Here is a 23500-nt window from a genome sequence, read left to right on the forward strand (position 1 = left end):
CATAAGATTTTGAGAAAATTTTTCAAATACATGTTTTACTTTACTTATATCACTTTCTTTCAACTTATATAGGACCAGAAAGAAGGAATCTGTTTTGGTAGATTGGGTTTCACACCCCATTGTGGCTTTATACTACAGTCTTGATCCAATGAAAGCTAGGAGTTCAGGGAAAGTATGGGACTAAGTATAATGATCCAAGAGAAATATGTTGGCATCATGGAACCCAGTCATTACCAACATTATTGAAGAAATCTCAGCGACTGACTTTGGAAACCAGTTGCATATGTAGAAATTAGCACATGCAAATAAGAAATTCCTGAATGTATTTGGAAAAAAAAATTTTTAGTTGTTACTTGTCCAGGAAGTGATTGTACAAAATACACACCAGTAAGAGCTTTCCATAAACAACCCATGGAGGACTGTTGTTTTTATAATTTTTTATACTTTTCAAACAAATTTGGACTTTTGATAATTGTAGTAACTTTCCTTTAAGAAGGTAAATTAATTAGTATTGAAACAAAGTGGCACAGGGAGAGTAAATATATAGTTAAAAGTTTTACCTCGGTTATTCACAAAATTAGGTAAGATACATCAGAGACTGAGTACAGAATGGAAAAAGGTGAGAACAATGTAAGTAAGGGGAGTGGGGGAGGAATGGGATGTATTTAGGGAATCAGTGATGGATTGCACAAAAGATGCTTGTGGCATGAGAAGAGTGGGAGGTGGGTTGATTAGAAAGGGTAGCGAGTGGTGGGATGAAGTAAGATTATTAGTGAAAGAGAAGAGAGAGGCATTTGGACGATTTTTGCAGGAAAAAAATGCAATTGAGTGGGAGATGCATAAAAGAAAGAGACAGGAGGTCAAGAGAAAGGTGCAAGAGGTGAAAATGAGAGTTGGGGTGAGAGAGTATCATTAAATTTTAGGGAGAATAAAAAGATGTTCTGGAAGGAGGTAAACAAAGTGCATAAGACAAGGGAGCAAATGGGAACTTCAGTGAAGGGCGCAAATGGGGAGGTGATAACAAGTAGTGGGGATGTGAGAAGGAGATAATGAGTATTTTGAAGGTTTGTTGAATGTGTTTGATGATAGAGTGGCAGATATAGGGTGTCTTGGTCGAGGTGGTGTGCAAAGTGAGAGGGTTAGGGAAAATGATTTGGTAAACAGAGAAGAGGTAGTAAAAGCTTTGCTGAAGATGAAAGCCGGCAAGGCAGCAGGTTTGGATGGTATTGCAGTGGAATTTATTAAAAAAGGGGGTGACTGTATTATTGACTGGTTGGTAAGGTTATTTAATGTATGTATGACTCATGGTGAGGTGCCTGAGGATTGGCGGAATGCGTGCATAGTGCCATTGTACAAAGGAAAAGGGGATAAGAGTGAGTGCTCAAATTACAGAGGTATAAGTTTGTTGAGTATTCCTGGTAAATTATATGGGAGGGTAGTGATTGAGAGGATGAAGGCATGTACAGAGCATCAGATTGGGGAAGAGCAGTGTGGTTTCAGAAGTGGTAGAGGATGTGTGGATCAGGTGTTTGCTTTGAAGAATGTATGTGAGAAATACTTAGAAAAGCAAATGGATTTGTATGTAGCATTTATGGATCTGGAGAAGGCATATGATAGAGTTGATAGAGATGCTCTGTGGAAGGTATTAAGAATATATGGTGTGGGAGGCAAGTTGTTAGAAGCAGTGAAAAGTTTTTATCGAGGATGTATGGCATGTGTACGTGTAGGAAGAGAGGAAAGTGATTGGTTCTCAGTGAATGTAGGTTTGCGGCAGGGGTGTGTGATGTCTCCATGGTTGTTTAATTTGTTTATGGATGGGGTTGTTAGGGAGGTAAATGCAAGAGTTTTGTAAAGAGGGGCAAGTATGAAGGCTGTTGGGGATGAGAGAGCTTGGGAAGTGAGTCAGTTGTTGTTCGCTGATGATACAGCGCTGGTGGCTGATTCATGTGAGAAACTGCAGAAGCTGGTGACTGAGTTTGGTAAAGTGTGTGAAAGAAGAAAGTTAAGAGTAAATGTGAATAAGAGCAAGGTTATTAAGTACAGTAGGGTTGAGGATCAAGTCAATTGGAAGGTAAGTTTGAATGGAGAAAAACTGGAGGAAGTAAAGTGTTTTAGATATCTGGGAGTGGATCTGGCAGCGGATGGAACCATGGAAGCGGAAGTGGATCATAGGGTGGGGAGGGGGCGAAAATCCTGGGAGCCTTGAAGAATGTGTGGAAGTGGAGAACATTATCTCAGAAAGCAAAAATGGGTATGTTTGAAGGAATAGTGGTTCCAACAATGTTGTATGGTTGCGAGGCGTGGGCCATGGATAGAGTTGTGCGCAGGAGGATGGATGTGCTGGAAATGAGATGTTTGAGGACAATGTGTGGTGTGAGGTGGTTTGATCGAGTAAGTAACGTAAGGGTAAGAGAGATGTGTGGAAATGAAAAGAGCGTGGTTGAGAGAGCAGAAGAGGGTGTTCTGAAATGGTTTAGGCACATGGAGAGAATGAGTGAGGAAAGATTGATCAAGAGGATATATGTGTTGGAGGTGGAGGGAACAAGGAGAAGTGGGAGACCAAATTGGAGGTGGAAAGATGGAGTGAAGAAGATTTTGTGTGATCGGGGCCTGAACGTGCATGAGGGTGAAAGGAGGGCAAGGAATAGAGTGAATTGGATCGATGTGGTATACCGGGGTTGACGTGCTGTCAGTGGATTGAATCAGGGCATGTGCAGCGTCTGGGGTAAACCATGGAAAGATGTGTAGGTATGTATATTTGCGTGTGTGGACGTATGTATATACATGTGTATGGGGGTGGGTTGGGCCATTTCTTTCGTCTGTTTCCTTGCGCTACCTCGCAAACGCAGGAGACAGCGACAAAGCAAAAAAAAAAAAAAAATCAGGTTAATGAATATTCCAATGGTATTAGATTCATATGGTAAATGGTGGTTTTAAACCAGTATTAAGGCAGACTTTTGCTTTGCAGTAGCAAGATTTTAATCCTGTAATGGAATTTACAAGTCAGCCTAATGTAATAAGGCCTAGGTATTTTTTTAAACCCATTTTTCTGCTGATCAGGCCTTAAAGTTATTTTATTTCAGGATCGTAGTAACTGCAGACGCAAAGATGGATTTCCGAGCAATTGAAAAGTTGAAGCCGTGCCCCTACAATCCAGTCCATCAAATATTACCCCATCGGATGGCGCAACACTTAGTTAAATGTAAAAAGGTATGATAATTAGTTAGGTAATTGAGGAAAGGAGAATTAGGTGGTGGTGGGGATTAACAGGCTTTGTTGCCATTACTAAAAAAGGCTTTATGGTTGTTTGCATATTTGGGATTCACACTTGCTGTATTCTTGTTCTGTGAATATTTTTTTGAATAATGCTATCATAACATAGGCATTATGTTGCCATAAGTGGTGTATATGTATGAATTGACTTTTCTGCTGAAAAAGACTATGGTTGCTTGCATATTTGGGATACACGCTTGTAGAATTCTTGTTCTATGAATATTTTGTTCTGATAATGCTACAAAGTCCATCCTTTACTTTTACATTATCAAGCACAGCAGAAAGTTTTGTTCACATTTATCATGCTGGCTCTGAAAAGCCTTTCACTTTTATCTGCTAGTTCATTATCTTTTGTAAATTTGTTGTTGTTCCTGCATTTACTGTAGCACTTGTTTAAAGGTAGCCGATTCAGCAGTCATTTACCTTTTGCTGTCCAAAAGAGGAGCATATTTTGGTGATTTATATTTTAAGCCCAAAAAGTTTTTTTTTGAGGTAAGAATGATGAGTTTTTTTTTTTCTAATGAAAAAGAATGATGAGAAATTCAGATTATTCTTTTGTTTTTCATATATTTCATTATGCTGATTTTTCATGATTTAAAATTGCCATTATACCATATATATATAGTATGATATTGATAAGTCTGATTTCAGAGGAGCTGCCTTGAAACTGGTTCTGTGAGTGCATCTGCATGCAAATTAGTACATTGTTTACATAGTCTGTATATGAAATGTTACATCATGAGCCCTTGTGATGCAGTGAAATGGTTTTGACCTAATTTGGTCTGAGGATTTGATAAATTGGACATCAGAAATTGTACAATATTATTCACCTTCACAGAAGCTTCCTTGGTTGTCTCTCCGGAAATCTCTGTGCTGGCCTTCATTGTAGATGAGTTTTAGGGTTGGTCTCATCCTTCTTTTCATGCTTATTCAGTGTAGTTGTGAATTATATGAATTTCTGTAGGTGTAAGCAGTTTGAACCTGTTTCCTTCACCATTGTCCAAGACTTGTCAACATTATCACGTTCTTTTGTTCTATCTTGCTTCTTATTTATGGCCTAAATAAGCTGGGGTATCATCTACCATCCACAGTGTATTTTTGAGTTGATAATCCACCCCTGATCTATTGGCTGGAGCTTATCTGTGGTGGTAGGTGGTAAGAAAATTTTGCTCTTTAAGTCTGTAGTCATGGGGCGTGCTGAGCAGTTGTCCTTTTTGATAGCAGTCGTCCTTTTATTTTTGTGGTAATTCATGTCCATTTCTTGACCTTGGCCCAAAAAATGCTAAATATTCTTTGTGCTATCTTCTTCACATCTTTGAGCAAATAAAGTTACTAACAGCCCTGTGAAAAACTTTTGGTACACATCTGGATTTTTAAGGAGGTGCTGAACAGTGGTTTGACTGAATTGGACTAAACACTCAAGTGGTATAACTTATAATGAGCATTGTTATGTGTTTTTCATTACTCTGTTGGTGGGAATAGCTGATAATTTTGACACAAGTATGATTTTAAGCAATTTGGGCACTTCAAATAGTTTCCAAGTTCAAACTGAAGTTTTTTTAAGGCTCCTCATTTTGCTTCCATGAGATCTTGCTTTCGATGGAGAACAATGCAATTTTATAGCGTAAATCACAAGAATGTTATAGAATTCTATTTGTTGTACTGTATTTGAAGATATAAGTAAAGGCACGTTAAATATGAGCTAATAATGCTTTTTAACTGTGTCAACAGAATTACCCCAATGCTGATATGAAAGTGTGTGTGTTTAATGCAACACATGTAATACCCACTCCTGAATACCAGGCTCACATCTTAGAATGCGACAGCAGGTCCACTGTAGAACGAGAACTCTACCGAAGTAAGTGCTCTCTATCTCTAGCATTTAAAATATTTTGTTGAAGGGTACTGAAGTGTAAGGAAGTTGAATGAATGGAATAGAGATAGGTAGTTTGTTTCTTCTTATATAATTTTCATTTCTGCTTTAGCAAGGTAGAGCCAAGAATAGATGAAGAAGGGCCACACTCACTTGCATCCATTCTTTAGCTTTCATGTGCAGTGCACCAAAATGTTTGCTCCTTATCCACAGTCAGGCCCCATAGACCTTTCCATGGTTTACTCCAGGTGCTTCACATGCCCCTTTTCAGTCCATTGACATATCAACCCTTGTATATGACATTGTTCAGATTTACTCTGTCCTGTGCACACCTTTCATTTTGGTCTTCCTGTTTTTGTTCCGTCCACTTCTGACACGTCTTCATGTTAACCTTTATTCATCCTTTTTTCCTCTGTCCGAACCATTTCAGCATGCTCTTCAGTTCTCGACCACACTTTTTTTATTACCACACCTCTCTTACTCATCAAACCACCACTCACCAGGTATTGTCATTAGATATTTCAGTAGTGTGTAATGATTAATTTTATGTGAAGGTTATTGTGATATAAACAAAATCATGATGGGGAGGTACCTTCTGACAATTAAATTCATCGAGATGTGGGTTTATGAGAAAGGGTTGTGAGTGATAGTATGAGGTAGATAACCTTTTGCAAGAGTAAGAATAGATATGTATGGAGTGCAAACAACCGAAACATAAAAGGGAAAGTAACAGGAAGTTAGGAGTATTGTACTAGAGCTGGTAAAGAGTGCAGATGAGAGATGGGATAAAAGTATTGAACTTCAGGAAGAAACTGAAAATACTTCAGTACTTCAGAAGGTGAATAGCTTGAGAACATGAGAACAGATGGGAGGAAAAGTGAGGGAAACAGATGAGGAAATGGTAACTATAAAGAAAAAAAGAGTATTTTGAAGGACTGTTAAATACATTGGATGATTTCATGATGAATTTGGTATGTTTTAGATGAGGTGGTATTCAGTGGGACAACCTTTGTGAATGATTTAGTGAAAAGAGAGGTGACACCATGTCCTTTGTGTAAGATGAAAAATGACAGAGCAGTAGGAATGGATGGCTTGCAGTTGAGTTTAAGACAGTGTTTTGAATTGATTTTTCAGGCTATTTAATTAGTGTTGGGCCCAAAGTAAGGTGCTTGAGATGGAATGCATATTTAGTGCCCTTATATAAAGGTACAGGGGGACTCAGGAGGATGGTAAGGTGTATGGGAGAATGGTGATTTAGGTTGGTGGCATGCACAAGGCATCATATTAGGGAGGATCATTGTGGCATCATGAGTAGTAGAGGGTGTTTTCTCTGAAGGCTTTTGATAAGTACTTAGAGAAAGAGACAGACTTGTGTGTGGCATTTATGGATCTGGAGAAATTGTAATACTAGGCTTGAGAAAGATAGTTTGTGGAAGTTGTTGCAAATATATGGAGTTTTTACTGGGAGAGCATGACTTGTGCAGGTAGGAAGGGAGGAGCATGAGTGTTTCTTTTTGAAGGTGGGTCTCCATCAGGGTTGTATGATGCCAACCAGGCTGTAGGCTGCTTATTCTGTTCATGGATGGTTTGGTGAAATTTTGACTATCAATGCCATGGGCATGGTCTTCAAGCATAACTTGGTACTAGTGGTTTCAGTCTACACATAATTCTTGCACATTATTGACTATTGGCTGGCCATTTATAACAACGTAAACAAAAGAGGATTTCTTAAGCAGCCTGGAGTCCTCTGTATCATTTTGGTGACAGTAGTGGACAGTTGTGTGCCCTCTACTGGGATTTGCCAGGGCTATGTGTGCTTTTCCTGGTGCATCCTTGCCATCCCTGTGCATTTACCTCTTGGAGCACAATGTGCTTCAGCTGTTCGTGTGATCATTCCCATGTCCTTGAAAATGAGATTGCTAGATGAGTTTTATCAGATGAGGAAGAGAACTGCTCTCATTTTGATATAATTGAATAGGAGACTGATTGGAGATGTACAGTGTTGGTGAGCATGGGGAGGATGCATTTACGAGAATGGGAGGTGGACCATATGCAGGACCAACAGGATGTCATAAGTTCTGATGTGTTCTTGTGGCTAGAAGACAATGGCAATAGGCCTGGCGTTTATTCCTTTGATATCCATGATTGTGGGATGTTGATTTATAACAAAAATAATGGTTTTGATGTTTTAGGAAACTCTTCCTTAATCACAGAAAATTGTTTTGCTGCTTTTTTCCCCCTACCAAAGTAGTTGATCAATTCTAAAAATTCATAAATTTTTTTCTTTGCAGAGTACTTGTTTGCCATTTTGTAAAGTATGGAAGTAGTGCCAGGAACAGATGAACAACAGCTGTATTTTCTTGCATTCACTCTGTAGGTTTCATGAATGATAACGAGAGCCCCCATCCACAGTCAAGTTCCATAGAATATTCTGTGGTTTCCCCATGTCACTTCATATAACCTGGTTCAGCACTCTGACAGCATGTTGCCCCCTGCATATTGCAGTGCTCCAACTTGTTTGATCCAGTGCACAGCTGTCACCCTTCTGAATGTGTAAGCGTTGCTAAGTCAGCGCCGCTTTTGCTCCATCCTTCCGTCTCCTTCTTGGTTTATCGTAGGATGATGCAAGAAATGGTATTAGCCTCATTACTCCTTATGATAGCTGATATCAACCTAGAAATAAAAGGAAGCATAGTAGGGAGCTTTGCTGATGAAACCACAGTAACCAAAATGATGGGATCAGAAGCCGATATTGATTCAAAAAGACTTTTACACAATCTACAAATGAACAGAAGCAAATATGATGGAAGTTAATGGAGAAAAATTAGAACAAGTAAGTTATGAAACAAGTAAGAATACACCGATGACACCATGCAAAGGCTTGACGGAGAAAGTGATAGAAAGTGGCACAAATTCTGGTGTCATAGCATATGAGAGGCTAGAAACTAGAGAGCATAATAAAAGATGTCGCTAAACTCAAGTAACAGGAGGTATGATACTGAGAACTTTCACACTAAAAGCCAGAAAGCTGATGTTGAAAATGTTTAATGTATATAGTAGCAAAATTAAATTTTTCTGCATTGTATGGTCACCAGTGAATCAAACGGAAATAAACTAAATAGCATTCAGAAGTTTTTCAGAAGCAAAATCAAGGAGATTGAACACCCTCACCACCATGATAGGCTGAAAGAACTAGAACTCTATATCTTAGAAAGAAGAGAAATATACCTGATAATCTATGATCAGCAGTAGATTGAACCTGAAAGCCTCTCGTCTAGGAATTTACAGAATTAACTTTGCAAGAATACCATGAAGCATAACAAATACATGTTGATCAAAGATATACACGAGACCCTGCAAGGAAGCTCGAATAACTGTTGAGCATGATACCATGAGAATTGAGAAGCGTGCAAGGGATAATTACAGAAACGTTTACAAGAAAACTTGACATGAGGTTGAAGTCGGTCCCCGATGATCCTAGAATGATTATGAGCAAAGAGGGATAGTCTTGTTCATCAAGCAAGTTGTGCAATAAGTGCTGTGCACTAGTCCTATTCCTGTTTTGGTAAACTATAAATACATTGGTTCTCTTGCTCCAACATTTTCTGACATGTATATAAACTTAGTCTCTTCATGCTCATTCTCTCAACATGCCTAAACAATATCACCACACTTTGATCAGTTCTCGGTCACACACTACTTGCTACCACTTTTCTGTCGTCATTTCTGTTGCAATCGGTGCACATACTGTCCTCTGGCATTTCATTTCTAACACATCCACCCTCTATCATTCTTTTGCGTGTAGGGCCAAAGATTTGCATCCACAAAACACTGTCAGAACTACTATACTGCATCTTCAAATAAACCCATCTTTGCCAGAACAAATTTTGACTTCTCCTTTCGCATGTTGCTCAATTCGCCCAGGACTTTATCTCCCTTTCCCTTATGACTCTTTGCCTTCATGATTACACCTGTGGAAAAGACTGCTACCGTGTATCTAAAGTGCTTTACTTTCCCCAGCTCCTCCACTGTGTCTTGCTCATAAACCATCTTATTATCTTCCAGTTGGGTCTCATGACCTCAATTTTGTTCACATTTACTCAACTTTTTCCTTTCACCTACTCTTTTGTCACCAGTTTCTGGACTTAATCGTCTGAGCTTGTCAGGTGAAACAAATCATATTTCAATGCCACCCAATTCACCATCTAGGTTCCCCACTCCTAGCATGCCACAGACCTGCCCTTTTCTCTCATCCCCTTGAATTCACTTCTTTCACCACCATGTTCATAAATAACCATAGTAACATTGCACATCTTTGACACTGAAATGTCTAATCTTCCCATCCTCCTCCTTTCCTATGCACACATCCCTTCTTTTTATGGAAAAGCTTCTCACTGCATTTGATAACTCCATTTGCCTCGTGTATTTGTAGCATCTTTCATGAGTTATTTCTCTGAACCAAATCATACACTCTTTCTTGATTCATATATGCCTCATACAATTCAGTCTTAAGTATTTCTCTCAAATCCTCACAACCAGAGCCATCACATGATCTCGACTATGCCTCACTGTTCATGCAGCAGCATCATGGGATCTAGGCAGTGCCATCTCATCCCTGTAGCAGCAGCCCCATTTTAAATGTAGTGCCTCCTTCCATCTTAAGGACACTGTGTTACTAAGGCAGTGCCTCCTGCAGCCCCTAGAACACTGTCATAGGATCTCAGCAATGTCTCCTCTTTCCTGCAGTACAACCAGAAAATCTTAGCAATATTGTTGTCATTTTCTATAGCAGCACCATGGGATGTCGGCAATTTCTTCTCCTTCCTGCTGCGCTTGCAACAGAAACCCAGGACATCATGAGCACCTCCTACCTATTGCAGCACAACCATTGGACCTTTGCATTGCCTCCTCCCTCCTGCAACACAACTGTGGAAACTTTAAAATGCTATTTTCATCCTTAGCACAACCTGCAGTGCCCCTTTCCTCATGCAGCACAGCCATTGCACTTCAGAACCACTTCCCTCATTCAGCACAACCATAGACACTTGGCAACCCCACCTCCTTCCTACATTTTAACCACAGGACTTTAACACCACCTCCCTCATGCACCACCTACAAGAAAACTAGAGGACCTCAGAAGTACCTTCTTCCTCCTGCAGCAGAACAATGGGACCATGGTAACATTCTCTCCCTCCTGTAGCAGCATAACAATGCTGGGCAGTGACTTGCCACTCCTGCAGCAGCACCATGTTACTCCAGCTTCATCTTTCATCCTGTTCTTGTATTAGCAGTAGCAGTTGTTCTTATAGCTTTACGCTCTTTTATAAACTGATATAGCGTTATCTTGAATGTGTTTCTGTATCCCTCTCTCTGGCCATACATTCTAAAAGTGTGTCGTGCTGTCACGCTTGGTAGCTTAATGTTACATATTATGGAACTGCAGAATTGATAGTGATAAAGAACTGGTTTGATTTGGTATTTCTTAGCACTCGCAATCAATCCACATTGTATTTCTTAACTATGCAACATTGAACCTACTATAGGTAATATTTAGCATTGATGTTTCTTTTGTTTAATTTTCTTAGGTGTCTGACAATCTTTAAACATTTGGTCCACCAGTGAAGATTCTGAATGTCCCTTGTCTATATCCCATGCTGTATAGATGTGTGAGATTGGAATTGGTATGCTCATCAAAGATTTGTCGGTATAATATATAAGCAGAGTCACATAGGAACATATCTGGATGCAGTGGCAAACAGATGTTGGATGAAGTGGAGTATGATATGAATGATAAAAGATTTGTAGAAAACTCATCATAGCTTGATGTTTTGAAGGGAAAGAGACGGATAGAGAGCTGCTGTACAATCGGCAGATGGCTGAGTCAAGACACCAGGTTGCTCAACCCCAGGCAAGAAGTGACAGTGCCTCACAGGAAGATTGGGACAGTGAAATGGTTCTTTCATCTTATAATCCTAATGAAAGCATAGTTTACAAAGAGATACCCAGGTATGTTAACAGTGGTGGTGGTTGTGACTTTTTCCAGATATATTAGAAATGACTGCGTACTTGATATCATACCTGAATGGATTTTTCCATCCAAGATCAGAAGTTTAAGTGCACTGTACACCCACTTTTATTTCCCACTTCCATTGCATGTTAAGGTAACATGTGTAATGTTATGGACTTCATCAAGTTTCAGTTGCTTAAGTAGCAACAGCAGGTGTTTCCTTGGAGTGAATTGTGGCATAGAACCTGAGAGAGTTAACAGAGCACTTTTATATCTCATGCTTGCTTTTTATCACCAATGGGGTAATGTTCCAGCTGTAATCCCTGAAGACAGTGACTTAATTGACTTATTCCTGGACCTCATCCCCAGAAAACACTAAGATGCAACATCTGTATTGAGTGGTATCTTGTCCACCGTACATCCCTGCCATCTGCAAAGATCTACTGGGGGCTCAAGAAATGCAGTAACCACCTGGTCACAGACATTCATAGCTCTCATCCATACACACGCTCCCAATGCAAGGACTTGAACAGCAGTACAAAACACACAACATTACCCAGAACAGATTAAATGCCCACAGAAGGAAATTAATGCACAAATCACCATACAGTTTAATGCGAGGGGCATAAAAAAACAAAAATACAGAAGTCCTCAGCCATCTCCAAGAAAAGAACATACACATAGCTTTCATCCAAGGAAAAATCATAATTGCATCTAGATCCACTCTTCCATTTTTTAACAACACAAACTTGAGAAAAGACAGACAACAAAGACAATGACTTGTGAAATTTATACTCATACCACAAGCGGTTAGAGAAAGCATTATAACCCAGACTTCTCCCCACAGAATTGTAAACCTCATAAAGCAAGAAACTTGCTCAAGCAAACCATTCTCCATCAGCAGAGGGCATAAATCAATTTCAAAATCTTAACATTACCATCAGTAATTTAATTGCTATTAAAAAAAGACAGCAAACTGGTATCCATTCCTTGATGCATTGGACTACAAAACCAACTCTAAAGACAGTAAAGAGAATTCTCTCTTCCTAAAACACTCCTGCCCCAGTACATTAGGAACTTCTAACCCAAAAGAATATAGTTGCTATTCCAAAAGAAAATGGAAACATGCTCATAAAACTGTTCGAACATTGGACAGAAAGCATTCACACCCCAACATGGAACAGTCATGAAGAGACAACACAGACCCCACATTGAAACAAGTGCTCGCCCAGCCTTCGCACCCCTCAAATATTCAGAATGCAATTAAAAGTATAGAGAACTCTTCTGCAGCTGACCCTGATAACATATAACATATGAACGTCAACCTGACTACTCTGTTATCTTAAACTTGTAGCTACATAACAAAGTCCCAAACATCTGGAAATGCGCCATCATTTGTACCATCTTGAAACCCTCCAAGCTCCCAGACTCCCTCTCATCCTATTGCCCACTATACCCACTTTGATCAGTAGTCAAACTCTTGAAAGACTTGTCAACAGAATCAGTCAAGATGGTCCTCTTTCATCCATACAGCATAACCTTAAACCCAGGGACTCCGTCTTTGTACTGCACTTGAACCACACACAACATATCTTATATTTCTTAAACTAACCACAACCTCCAGTCCCACAGTATTCTGGAGGCAATATATTTTAACACATACACTACAGTTACTTAACTCCACCCTCTACAACAGTGACAAGAATTGGTTTGCCATTTTCATAGTTATACAACAAACCAGTCATTCACAATTGTTTTACCCCAAAAGCCCTCAAACTCAACAGTGGAACTGCACATCGAGCAGTTCTCCCTCCAACCCCCTTCAGTCTCATCCTACATAACTTGTCTGTACCCCCTACATATCATGCTGCAAAAGTCTTTTCGTATGCTGACAACCTCGGTTACATCCCTCTTTCTGACATTAACCATGTAACAACAAGCATGCAGCATTAACTCGTTGTTGGACGTTGAGTCTCTCAAAACAGAATACCTGCAACCCTTCAAAAATTCAACTTATAGTTTTAATTTCCTGGAAACGGTGCAATTGCTGAAATTTGATATTTTATTTCAGACAACCCCCACCTGGACTAGGCAAAGCTGGACGTCGTAAGTGGCGAGAAAGAGAAATTGAGCGTGTTCAGCGATTGAGAAATGGATTGTAAGTGTTGAGCTTGATCATAAAATGGAATTTTAACATTTCTCTTTCTGCAGTTGATGACAATGTAATTCATATATATAATAAGTGCACAGGAGGATGGATGTGCTGGAAATGAGATGTTTGAGGACAATGTGTGGTGTGAGGTGGTTTGATCTAGTAAGTAACGTAAGGTAAGAGAGATGTGTGGAAATAAAAAGAGCGTGGTTGAGAGAGCAGAAGAGGGTGTTTTGAAATGGTTTGGGCACGTGGAGAGAATGAGTGAGGAAAGATTGACCAAGAGGATATATGTGTCAGAGGTGGAGGGAACGAGGAGAAGTGGGAGACCAAATTTTAGGTGGAAAGATGGAGTGAAAAAGATTTTGTGTGATCGGGGCCTGAACATGCAGGAGGGTGAAAGGAGGGCAAGGAATAGAGTGAATTGGATCGATGTGGTATACCGGGGTTGACGTGCTGTCACTGGATTGAATCAGGGCATGTGAAGCGTCTGGGGTAAACCATGGAAAGCTGTGTAGGTATGTATAGTTGCGTGTGTGGACGTATGTATATACATGTGTATGTGGGTGGGTTGGGCCATTTCTTTCGTCTGTTTCCTTGCACTACCTCGCAAACGCGGGAGACAGCAACAAAGCAAAAAAAAAAAAATGTTTTATCATCATTGATGTACCCCATTCTTTGAATATTTGATGCAACATCTGTTCAGCAGTGGTCGATCTAAACAGATACCTTATTGTACAGTTTATTCATGATGTCCCCAGATATTATGTACTTGCTCCTTTTTTTTTTTTATGTTTTGCATTGTCGTCCTGATCATACACTATGTATTTATGTTCCAGACTAAAGGACCCGGTCCCTGTTTATGTCATGTTTAACATAGTTTCACTTTAGGTTCATGCATGAAAATCCACAGGGATATTGGATTTCTAATTATCCCTTAAACCTCGAATCATCATATGAAGTCTTATGTAGCGGGCTCTAGAAATTGTGTTTGATTGCTAATGTTTGTGGGATTTGCTTATATCACCAGTATTTTGACTGCTAAGAGTTGCCATGGTTTTTATAGATACTTTCTATAGCCTTCTGCCATAGAAGCATTTCTGAAGTGTACATATGTATGTAAATATATTGTATTTTGTATTATTCTTGATTGCCGTTTCCAGCATCAATGAGGTCACTCCAGGAAACAGAAGAAAGGTCCATCCACTCGTATACATGCATATATACATACACGCTCATGCACATACATATATGTATATATGTGTATATGTAAATATGCAGTGTGGGTGTTAGAGATGTGATGCATGGGCCATAGATAAAGAAGTATGGAAGAGAGTGTAAGTCTGGAATGATGCTTAAGGTCAGTATGTGGTTGGAGTAGTGTTAATCGAGGAAGAAAGGATAGGGTAAGTGAGGGGTGTGGTTGTAAGGAGAGTATGGTTGAGAGAACTGAAGAAGGTGTACTGAAAGGGCTTGGATACATGAAGAGGATGAATGAGGAGAGGAAAGGACATAGAGAAGGAGGTGACCAGATTGGAGACAGGATGTTGGGTAAGGTGTTTAGAGTAATAAGGCATGCAGGAGGGTGTGAGGCATGCATGAGATAGAACCACATCTTATAAAGAAGGTATGTTTTCATTTGTACTGCACAGAATGGTATTAGCTTTAGTACTTTTTGTAATCATAATTTGAGATGTAGATAAGGATATAAGGGAGAGCATATCCAGTTGTTTTCCAGATGACATAAGACTAAGTAAGATGTTGAGTCCAGAAGACCAAGAGAAATGAGACCTGGATGCTGTCTGCAGATGGGTGGAAGGGAACTTTGTGAAATTATTGAGGAGCAATATGAACAAATAAGTCATGGAATGATTCACAAGGTGTTAGTTCCGTCATGAAAGATCCCAAAGGGAAATAGGAAGGAATAGATGCAAAACTTTGGAGTTACTGTAAATGACCAACTTGAATTTAGGGAGCATATTGATGAAATAGTGCTTTCAAATCAAATGGTGAATAGCATGATAATGCAAACTTTCACAAGAAAAAAAAACTAGAGATAAGAATGTTGAGTGTATATATAAGAAGCAAGATAGAATACTGCTGTGTTGTTTGGACACTGAATAAGCAGATGGATATACACAAGCTGGAAAGAATATAGAAATGTTTCTCCAGTTAAATTGATGGTCTGGAGAATATGAATTACTGTGAGTGAAGGAACTTTAACTATACAGTAAGTTGGGAAAATACGAAAAGGGAAATGCAGGTTAAATAATTCAAAACATGAAGACATAAAGAGCAATGTATTAGATATGCAGGTATCTTGCCTTACACATGTAAGGCATGTGTACGTGTAGGAAGAGAGGAAAGTGATTGGTTCTCAGTGAATGTAGGTTTGTGGCATGGGTGTGTGATGTCTCCATAGTTGTTTAATTTGTTTATGGATGGGGTTGTTAGGGAGGTGAATGCAAGAGTTTTGGAAAGAGGGGCAAGTATGAAGTCTGTTGGGGATGAGAGAGCTTGGGAAGTGAGTCAGTTGTTGTTCGCTGATGATACAGCACTGGTGGCTGATTCATGTGAGAAACTGCAGAAGCTGGTGACTGAGTTCGGTAAAGTGTGTGAAAGAAGAAAGTTAAGAGTAAATGTGAATAAGAGCAAGGTTATTAGGTACAGTAGGGTTGAGGGTCATGTCAATTGGGAGGTAAGTTTGAATGGAGAAAAACTGGAGGAAGTAGTGTTTTAGATATCTGGGAGTGGATCTGGCAGCGGATGGAACCATGGAAGCGGAAGTGAATCATAGGGTGGAGGAGGGGGCGAAAAGCCTGGGAGCCTTGAAGAATGTGTGGAAGTCGAGAACATTATCTTGGAAAGCAAAAATGGGTATGTTTGAAGGAATAGTGGTTCCAACAATGTTGTATGGTTGCGAGGCATGGGCTATGGATAGAGTAGTGCGCAGGAGGGTGAATGTGCTGGAAATGAGATGCTTGAGGACAATATGTGGTGTGAGGTGGTTTGATCGAGTAAGTAATGTAAGGGTAAGAGAGATGTGTGGAAATAAGAAGAGCGTGGTTGAGAGAGCAGAAGAGGGTGTTATGAAATGGTTTGGGCACATGGAGAGAATGAGTGAGGAAAGATTGACTAAGAGTATATATGTGTCGGAGGTGGAGGGAAGGAGGAGAAGTGGGAGACCAAATTGTAGGTGGAAAGATGGAGTGAAAAAGATTTTGAGTGATCGGGGCCTGAACATGCAGGAGGGTGAAAGGCGTGCAAGGAATAGATTGAATTGGATCGATGTGGTATATCGGGGTCGACGTGCTGTCAGTGGATTGAATCAGGGCATGTGAAGCGTCTGGGGTAAACCATGGAAGGTTCTGTAGGGCCGTGGATGTGGAAAGGGAGCTGTGGTTTTGGGCATTATTGCATGACAGCTAGAGACTGAGTGTGAACGAATGGGGCCTTTGTTGTCTTTTCCTAACGCTACCTCGCACACATGAGGGGAGGGGGATGTTATTCCATGTGTGGCGAGATGGCGATGGGAATGAATAAAGGCAGACAGTGTGAATTGTGTGCATGTGTATATATGTATATGTCTGTGTGTGTATATATATGTGTACATTGAGATGTATAGGTATGTATATTTGCATGTGGGGACGTGTATGTATATACATGTGTATTGGGGGTGGGTTGGGCCATTTCTTTCGTCTGTTTCCTTGCGCTACCTCGCAAACGCGGGAGACAGCGACAAAGCAAAATGAATATGATAAATATAAATATATATCTTGGCAAGGAAGATAAAGGGGTTTTAGGAAGTTAGGACGAATTCCTGGGGTGAGACTAGAGGTTCTGATCTAGATTTACCTGCCTTGGAGGAAAGAAGAGTGAGGGATGACCTAATCACAACCTTAAAGTTTTAAACGGAATGATGACATGAACAGTGAACAGTACTTTGAGAGGTGTATTGGGATTGAGCAAATAGAGGACATAACATGAAGTTATAAAGAAGTACTTAAGTAGTATATTGGAGAATGAATAGAATAGAATAACTGAGGACATGGTTAATAAAGACAGCTTACATGAATTCAAGAAGTTGTATGATTGTAGAGAATGTTCAGAAGATGGGGCTCCTTGACTGCTCGAATTCTTCCCAGCACGGTACAAATAGGTAATCTTATTTTGATAAATTCAATTCTTACACCATAGGTACCCATTATGGCAACAACAAAGTTAGCAGATTTTATGGCAAATATTAGCACAAATTTTCTTATTAACTCTCAAATGATGGAAGTAATTTTCAGCAAACTGAGGCATGACAGTAGTCATGATAGAATTGCTAATCTTCACTAGCTTTGTTTGAACTGCATGCCAGTATCATAACATTTATATGGTTACTAAGTGTTTCCTTTTTGTCATATGTGGGCAGCATGGTGAAGACTTGGTAACTCCACAAATGTGTGCACGCTATTGCAGCATCTCTCCACTGCTACCCTGTGGGATCAGTGCATTAGCTTCATCATTATACCACAAACTTTTAAAAACTTTTAGCCCTTTTTTGTACATTTCCTTCACTTTTATTTCTTCATTTTATGATGGGAAAGAAAAAGCTGGATGAAGTACACCCTCTGAAACTCATCCTTCACCACACTCCATGGGGGGTATATGTGTATAACTTCATCATTATACTGTAGTCAGTTATGAGATAATATTTCACCTCTCTGTGTATCTCCTTTGCTTTTACATTTTTACTCATTTTGAAATGGGGAAAATTTGAATGATGTACATCCTCCAAAACCCACCAAGATTTCTCTACCATTTTAATGGAGATCTCTGTATTGCCTTTGTTATACTACAACTAGGTAAGTTTTATATACTTGATAACCATTTCCACATTAGCAAGGTAATACCATGAACAGACTAAGAAAGACCACATTCACTCGCATCCATTCTCTTACTGTCTTGTAATGCACCAAAACCTTGGCTCCCTGCTCACAGCCACACCCCACAGTATTTCCATGGTTTTGTCTGGCTTCATGTTTTTATTTGAGCACTGTAACTAAGAACTTAGTGCTGAATGGCAGAGCCCATGAGAGGAATTTTATCGGGTTGGTTACAAAGTTTCTTTTGGTCCTCTTCTCCATTAGTCATCCTGTTTTTATACACTATGGTTTTATCCTATGAGCTGGGAGGCCAAAAGGGTTATGGAAGATGAAAGAGGAGTGGAATGGAGTACTCTTAAATGGCCAAAAAGGTTATGGAAGATGAGAAGGAGTAGAATGGAGTTCTCTTAATTTTTAGCATTTTCTGAGGTCCCAGGAAATTCCCAGGCCCCCTTTTGGGCCCCTGGGCCTGGGTATGATGTACTCTCCTGCAACCCCCCCCCCCTCTCAGAGGCCCTGCTGAACGGTAGGAAGCTTGGATTTATAGTATGCATATACTAGGCAGATGTATATTGTTAATTTGTGCAAACTAATGAATTTTCAATAGACTTCTTCACCTTGTATTTAATTTAGGGTGGGACTTTTGTTGCCCTTTATGTTATGTATATGTGATACTGCATGTTGGTTGCAGTTGTGTAAGTAGTAGTCTTAAAGGATTCTTTATTATAATTTCAGTATACATATGTCAGCCGTCTTGTTTACATATTTACTGAGATTGTTACTAACTCTATTTACAGAGATGTATCAAGGAATTACTTATTTATTATACTTATTCACTGTTTCCCACTGTGAGCAAGGTAGCGCCAGGAAACATGCGAAGAATCTGCTTGTATGCACATATATATATATATATATGTATATATATTCTTTTCTTTCTTTTAAACTATTCGCCATTTCCCGCATTAGCGAGGTAGTGTTAAGAAAAGAGGATGGGCCTTTTTTGGAATATCCTCACCTGGCCCCACTCTGTTCCTTCTTTTGCAAAATTAAAAAAAAAAAAACGAGAGGGGAGGATTTCCAGCCCCCAGCTCCCTCCCCTTTTAGTCGCCTTCTACGACATGCAGGGAATACGTGGGAAGTATTCTTAATCCCCTATCCCCAGGGATAATATATTTTTTTTTGTCGCTATCTCCCGCGTTTGCGAGGTAGCGCAAGGAAACAGACGAAAGAAATGGCCCAACCCACCCCCATACACATGTATATACATACACGTCCACACACGCAAATATACATACCTACACAGCTTTCCATAGTTTACCCCAGACGCTTCACATGCCCTGATTCAATCCACTGACAGCACGTCAACCCCGGTATACCACATCGCTCCAATTCACTCTATTCCTTGCCCTCCTTTCACCCTCCTGCATGTTCAGGCCCTGATCACACAAAATCTTTTTCACTCTATCTTTCCACCTAAAATTTAGTCTCCCACTTCCTCGTTCCCTCCACCTCCGACACATATATCGTCTTGGTCAATCTTTCCTCACTCATTCTCTCCATGTGCCCAAACCATTTCAAAACACCCTCTTCTGCTCTCTCAACCACGCTCTTTTTATTTCCACACATCTCTCTTACCCTTATGTTACTTACTCGATCAAACCACCTCACACCACACATTGTCCTCAAACATCTGATTTCCAGCACATCCACCCTCCTGCGCATAACTCTATCCATAGCCCACGCCTCGCAACCATACAACATTGTTGGAACCACTATTCCTTCAAACATACCCATTTTTGCTTTCCGAGATAATCACACACCCCTGCCGCAAACCTACATTCACTGAGAATCAATCACTTTCCTCTCTTCCTACACGTACACATGCCTTACATCCTCGATAAAAACTTTTCACTGCTTCTAACAACTTGCCTCCCACACCATACATTCTTAATAGCCTCCACAGAGCATCTCCATCAACTCTATCATGTGCCTTCTCCAGATCCATAAATGCTACATACAAATCCATTTGCTTTTCTAAGTATTTCTCACATACATTCTTCAAAGCAAACACCTGATCCACACATCCTCTACCACTTCTGAAACCACACTGCTCTTCCCCAATCTGATGCTCTGTACATGCCTTCACCCTCTCAATCAATACCCTCCCATATAATTTACCAGGAATACTCAACAAACTTATACCTCTGAAATTTGAGCACTCACTCTTATCCCCTTTGCCTTTGTACAATGGCACTATGCACGCATTCTGCCAATCCTCAGGCACCTCACCATGAGTCATACATACATTAAATAACCTTACCAACCAGTCAATAATACAGTCACCCCCTTTATTAATAAATTCCACTGCAATACCATCCAAACCTGCTGCCTTGCCGGCTTTCATCTTCCGCAAAGCTTTTACTACCTCTTCTCTGTTTACCAAATCATTTTCCCTAACCCTCTCACTTTGCACACCACCTTGACCAAAACACCCTATATCTGCCACTCTATCATCAAACACATTCAACAAACCTTCAAAATACTCACTCCATCTCCTTCTCACATCACCACTAGTTATCACCTCCCCATTTGCGCCCTTCACTGAAGTTCCCATTTGCTCCCTTGTCTTACGCACTTTATTTACCTCCTTCCAGAACATCCTTTTATTCTCCCCAAAATTTAATGATACTCTCTCACCCCAACTCTCATTTGCCCTCTTTTTCACCTCTTGCACCTTTCTCTTGACCTCCTGTCTCTTTCTTTTATACATCTCCCACTCAGTTGCATTTTTTCCCTGCAAAAATCGTCCAAATGCCTCTCTCTTCTCTTTCACTAATAATCTTTCTTCTTCATACCACCACTCACTACCCTTTCTAATCAACCCACCTCCCACTCTTCTCATGCCACAAGCATCTTTTGTGCAATCCATCACTGATTCCCTAAATACATCCCATTCCTCCCCCACTCCCCTTACTTCCATTGTTCTCACCTTTTTCCATTCTGTACTCCGTCTCTCCTGGTACTTCCTCACACAAGTCTCCTTCCCAAGCTCACTTACTCTCACCACCCTCTTCACCCCAACATTCACTCTTCTTTTCTGAAAACCCATACAAATCTTCACCTTAGCCTCCACAAGATAATGATCAGACATCCCTCCAGTTGCACCTCTCAGCACATTAACATCCAAAAGTCTCTCTTTCGCGCGCCTGTCAATTAACACATAATCCAATAACGCTCTCTGGCCATCTCTCCTACTTACATACGGATACTTATGTATGTATGTATGTATGTATATCTCGCTTTTTAAACCAGGTATTCCCAATCACCAGTCCTTTTTCAGCACATAAATCTACAAGCTCTTCACCATTTCCATTTACAACACTGAACACCCCATGTATACCAATTATTCCCTCAACTGCCACATTACTCACCTTTGCATTCAAGTCACCCATCACTATAACCCGGTCCCGTGCATCAAAACCACTAACACACTCGTTCAGCTGCTCCCAAAACACTTGCCTCTCATGATCTTTCTTCTCATGCCCAGGTGCATATGCACCAATAATCACCCATCTCTCTCCATCAACTTTCAGTTTTACCCATATTAATCGAGAATTTACTTTCTTACATTCTATCACATACTCCCACAACTATGTATATAGGGTTAAGGTTCAATTTAGGAATTCTGCCTACTTACTAATAATTTTCTAATCATGTTTGTGTGGGCACTTGTATACTTAATATTACACAAATGAGTAATGGAACACATACTGTTTGTCTATAAAGGACAATCAATAAAAACCAACAAAAGTGGAACTAACTTTGAATAACAGCTGTTGTAAGGTTAAACAAGGACAAAAGGAAAAGCAAAATCTAAGGAACATAATAATCAATACCTAACTTTACAATTCTGTACAGTATAATCAAAATGATTTTTTATGGTTGTCCAGATTACCTTGATATAATACATTCAGAATGCTACCTGGAATGAATCAATTCAACAGAGTTTTTGTGAACTGCATATTTTTCATTTGTATATCAATCACTATATTTATATATATTGTTTCTTGTGAAACCACTGTTTTTCTTTGGAACTACAGCAGTGTTTTGGTGTTAGTATCCAGTAAAACTGAAAGAAACAATCATAAGAATGTAGACACCTTCAAGGCATACAATATTAGAATGAGTAATCTGTCTTCAAACCTTATGAGTAAGGTTTTGCCACAGAACAGATGACAAAATGAACAAAATATTTACTATCAAATCATTATGTAAAATAATATTCATATGAGAGAAAACAAAAGAGAATCATATTACAAAAATAATAAACTAATATATATGGTATGTATGTATGTATGTATGTATGTATGTATGTATGTATGTATGTATGTATGTATGTATGTATGTATGTATGTATGTATGTATGTATGTAATGTAATGTAATGTAATGTAATGTAATGTAATGTAATGTAATGTAATGTATGACCTTTTTTTTTTTTTTTTTTTTTTTTGTCGCTGTCTCCCGCGTTTGCGAGGTAGCGCAAGGAAACAGACGAAAGAAATGGCCCAACCCACCCCCATACACATGTATATACATACGTCCACACATGCAAATATACATACCCACACAGCTTTCCATGGTTTACCCCAGACGCTTCACATGCCCTGATTCAATCCACTGACAGCACGTCAACCCCAGTATACCACATCGATCCAATTCACTCTATTCCTTGCCCTCCTTTCACCCTCCTGCATGTTCAGGCCCCGATCACACAAAATCTTTTTCACTCCATCTTTCCACCTCCAATTTGGTCTCCCACATCTCCTCCTTCCCTCCACCTCCGACACATATATCCTCTTGGTCAATCTTTCCTCACTCATTCTCTCCATCTGCCCAAACCATTTCAAAACACCCTCTTCTGCTCTCTCAGAAGATATATATATATATATCCCTGGGGATAGGGGATGAAGAATACTTCCCACGTATTCCCTGCGTGTCGTAGAAGGCGACTAAAAGGGGAGGGAGTGGGAGGCTGGAAATCCTCCCCTCTCGTTTTTTTTTTTTTTTTTTTCTTTTCCCCAAAAGAAGTAACAGAGGGGGGCCAGGTGAGGATATTCCACAAAGGCCCAGTCCTCTGTTCTTAACACTACCTCGCTAATGCGGGAAATGGCGGATTATTTACCTCCTTCCAAAACATCTTTTTATTCTCCCTAAAACTTAATGATACTCTCTCACCCCAACTCTCATTTGCCCTCTTTTTCACCTCTTGCACCTTTCTCTTGACCTCATGCCTCTTTCTTTTATACATCTCCCACTCATATGC

At 39.8% G+C, this 23500-nt stretch overlaps 1 protein-coding gene across 3 annotated transcripts in view; it reads left to right on the plus strand.

Annotated features, from left to right (window-relative positions):
• LOC139763622 (uncharacterized) overlaps positions 1-23500 on the plus strand; it is a 77746-nt gene that overhangs the window by 34121 nt on the left and 20125 nt on the right. For all 3 annotated transcript variants that reach the window (XM_071689854.1, XM_071689856.1, XM_071689855.1), the window contains 4 exons: positions 3084-3210; positions 5005-5131; positions 10981-11152; positions 13225-13311. In XM_071689854.1, coding sequence (XP_071545955.1) covers positions 3109-3210; positions 5005-5131; positions 10981-11152; positions 13225-13311 — 488 coding nt within the window. In that variant the 5' untranslated portion in view covers positions 3084-3108. The remainder of the gene's footprint in view (positions 1-3083; positions 3211-5004; positions 5132-10980; positions 11153-13224; positions 13312-23500) is intronic.

The sequence above is a fragment of the Panulirus ornatus genome, chromosome 47 (genome assembly GCF_036320965.1).
Source record: "Panulirus ornatus isolate Po-2019 chromosome 47, ASM3632096v1, whole genome shotgun sequence".
NCBI lineage: Eukaryota > Metazoa > Arthropoda > Malacostraca > Decapoda > Palinuridae > Panulirus > Panulirus ornatus.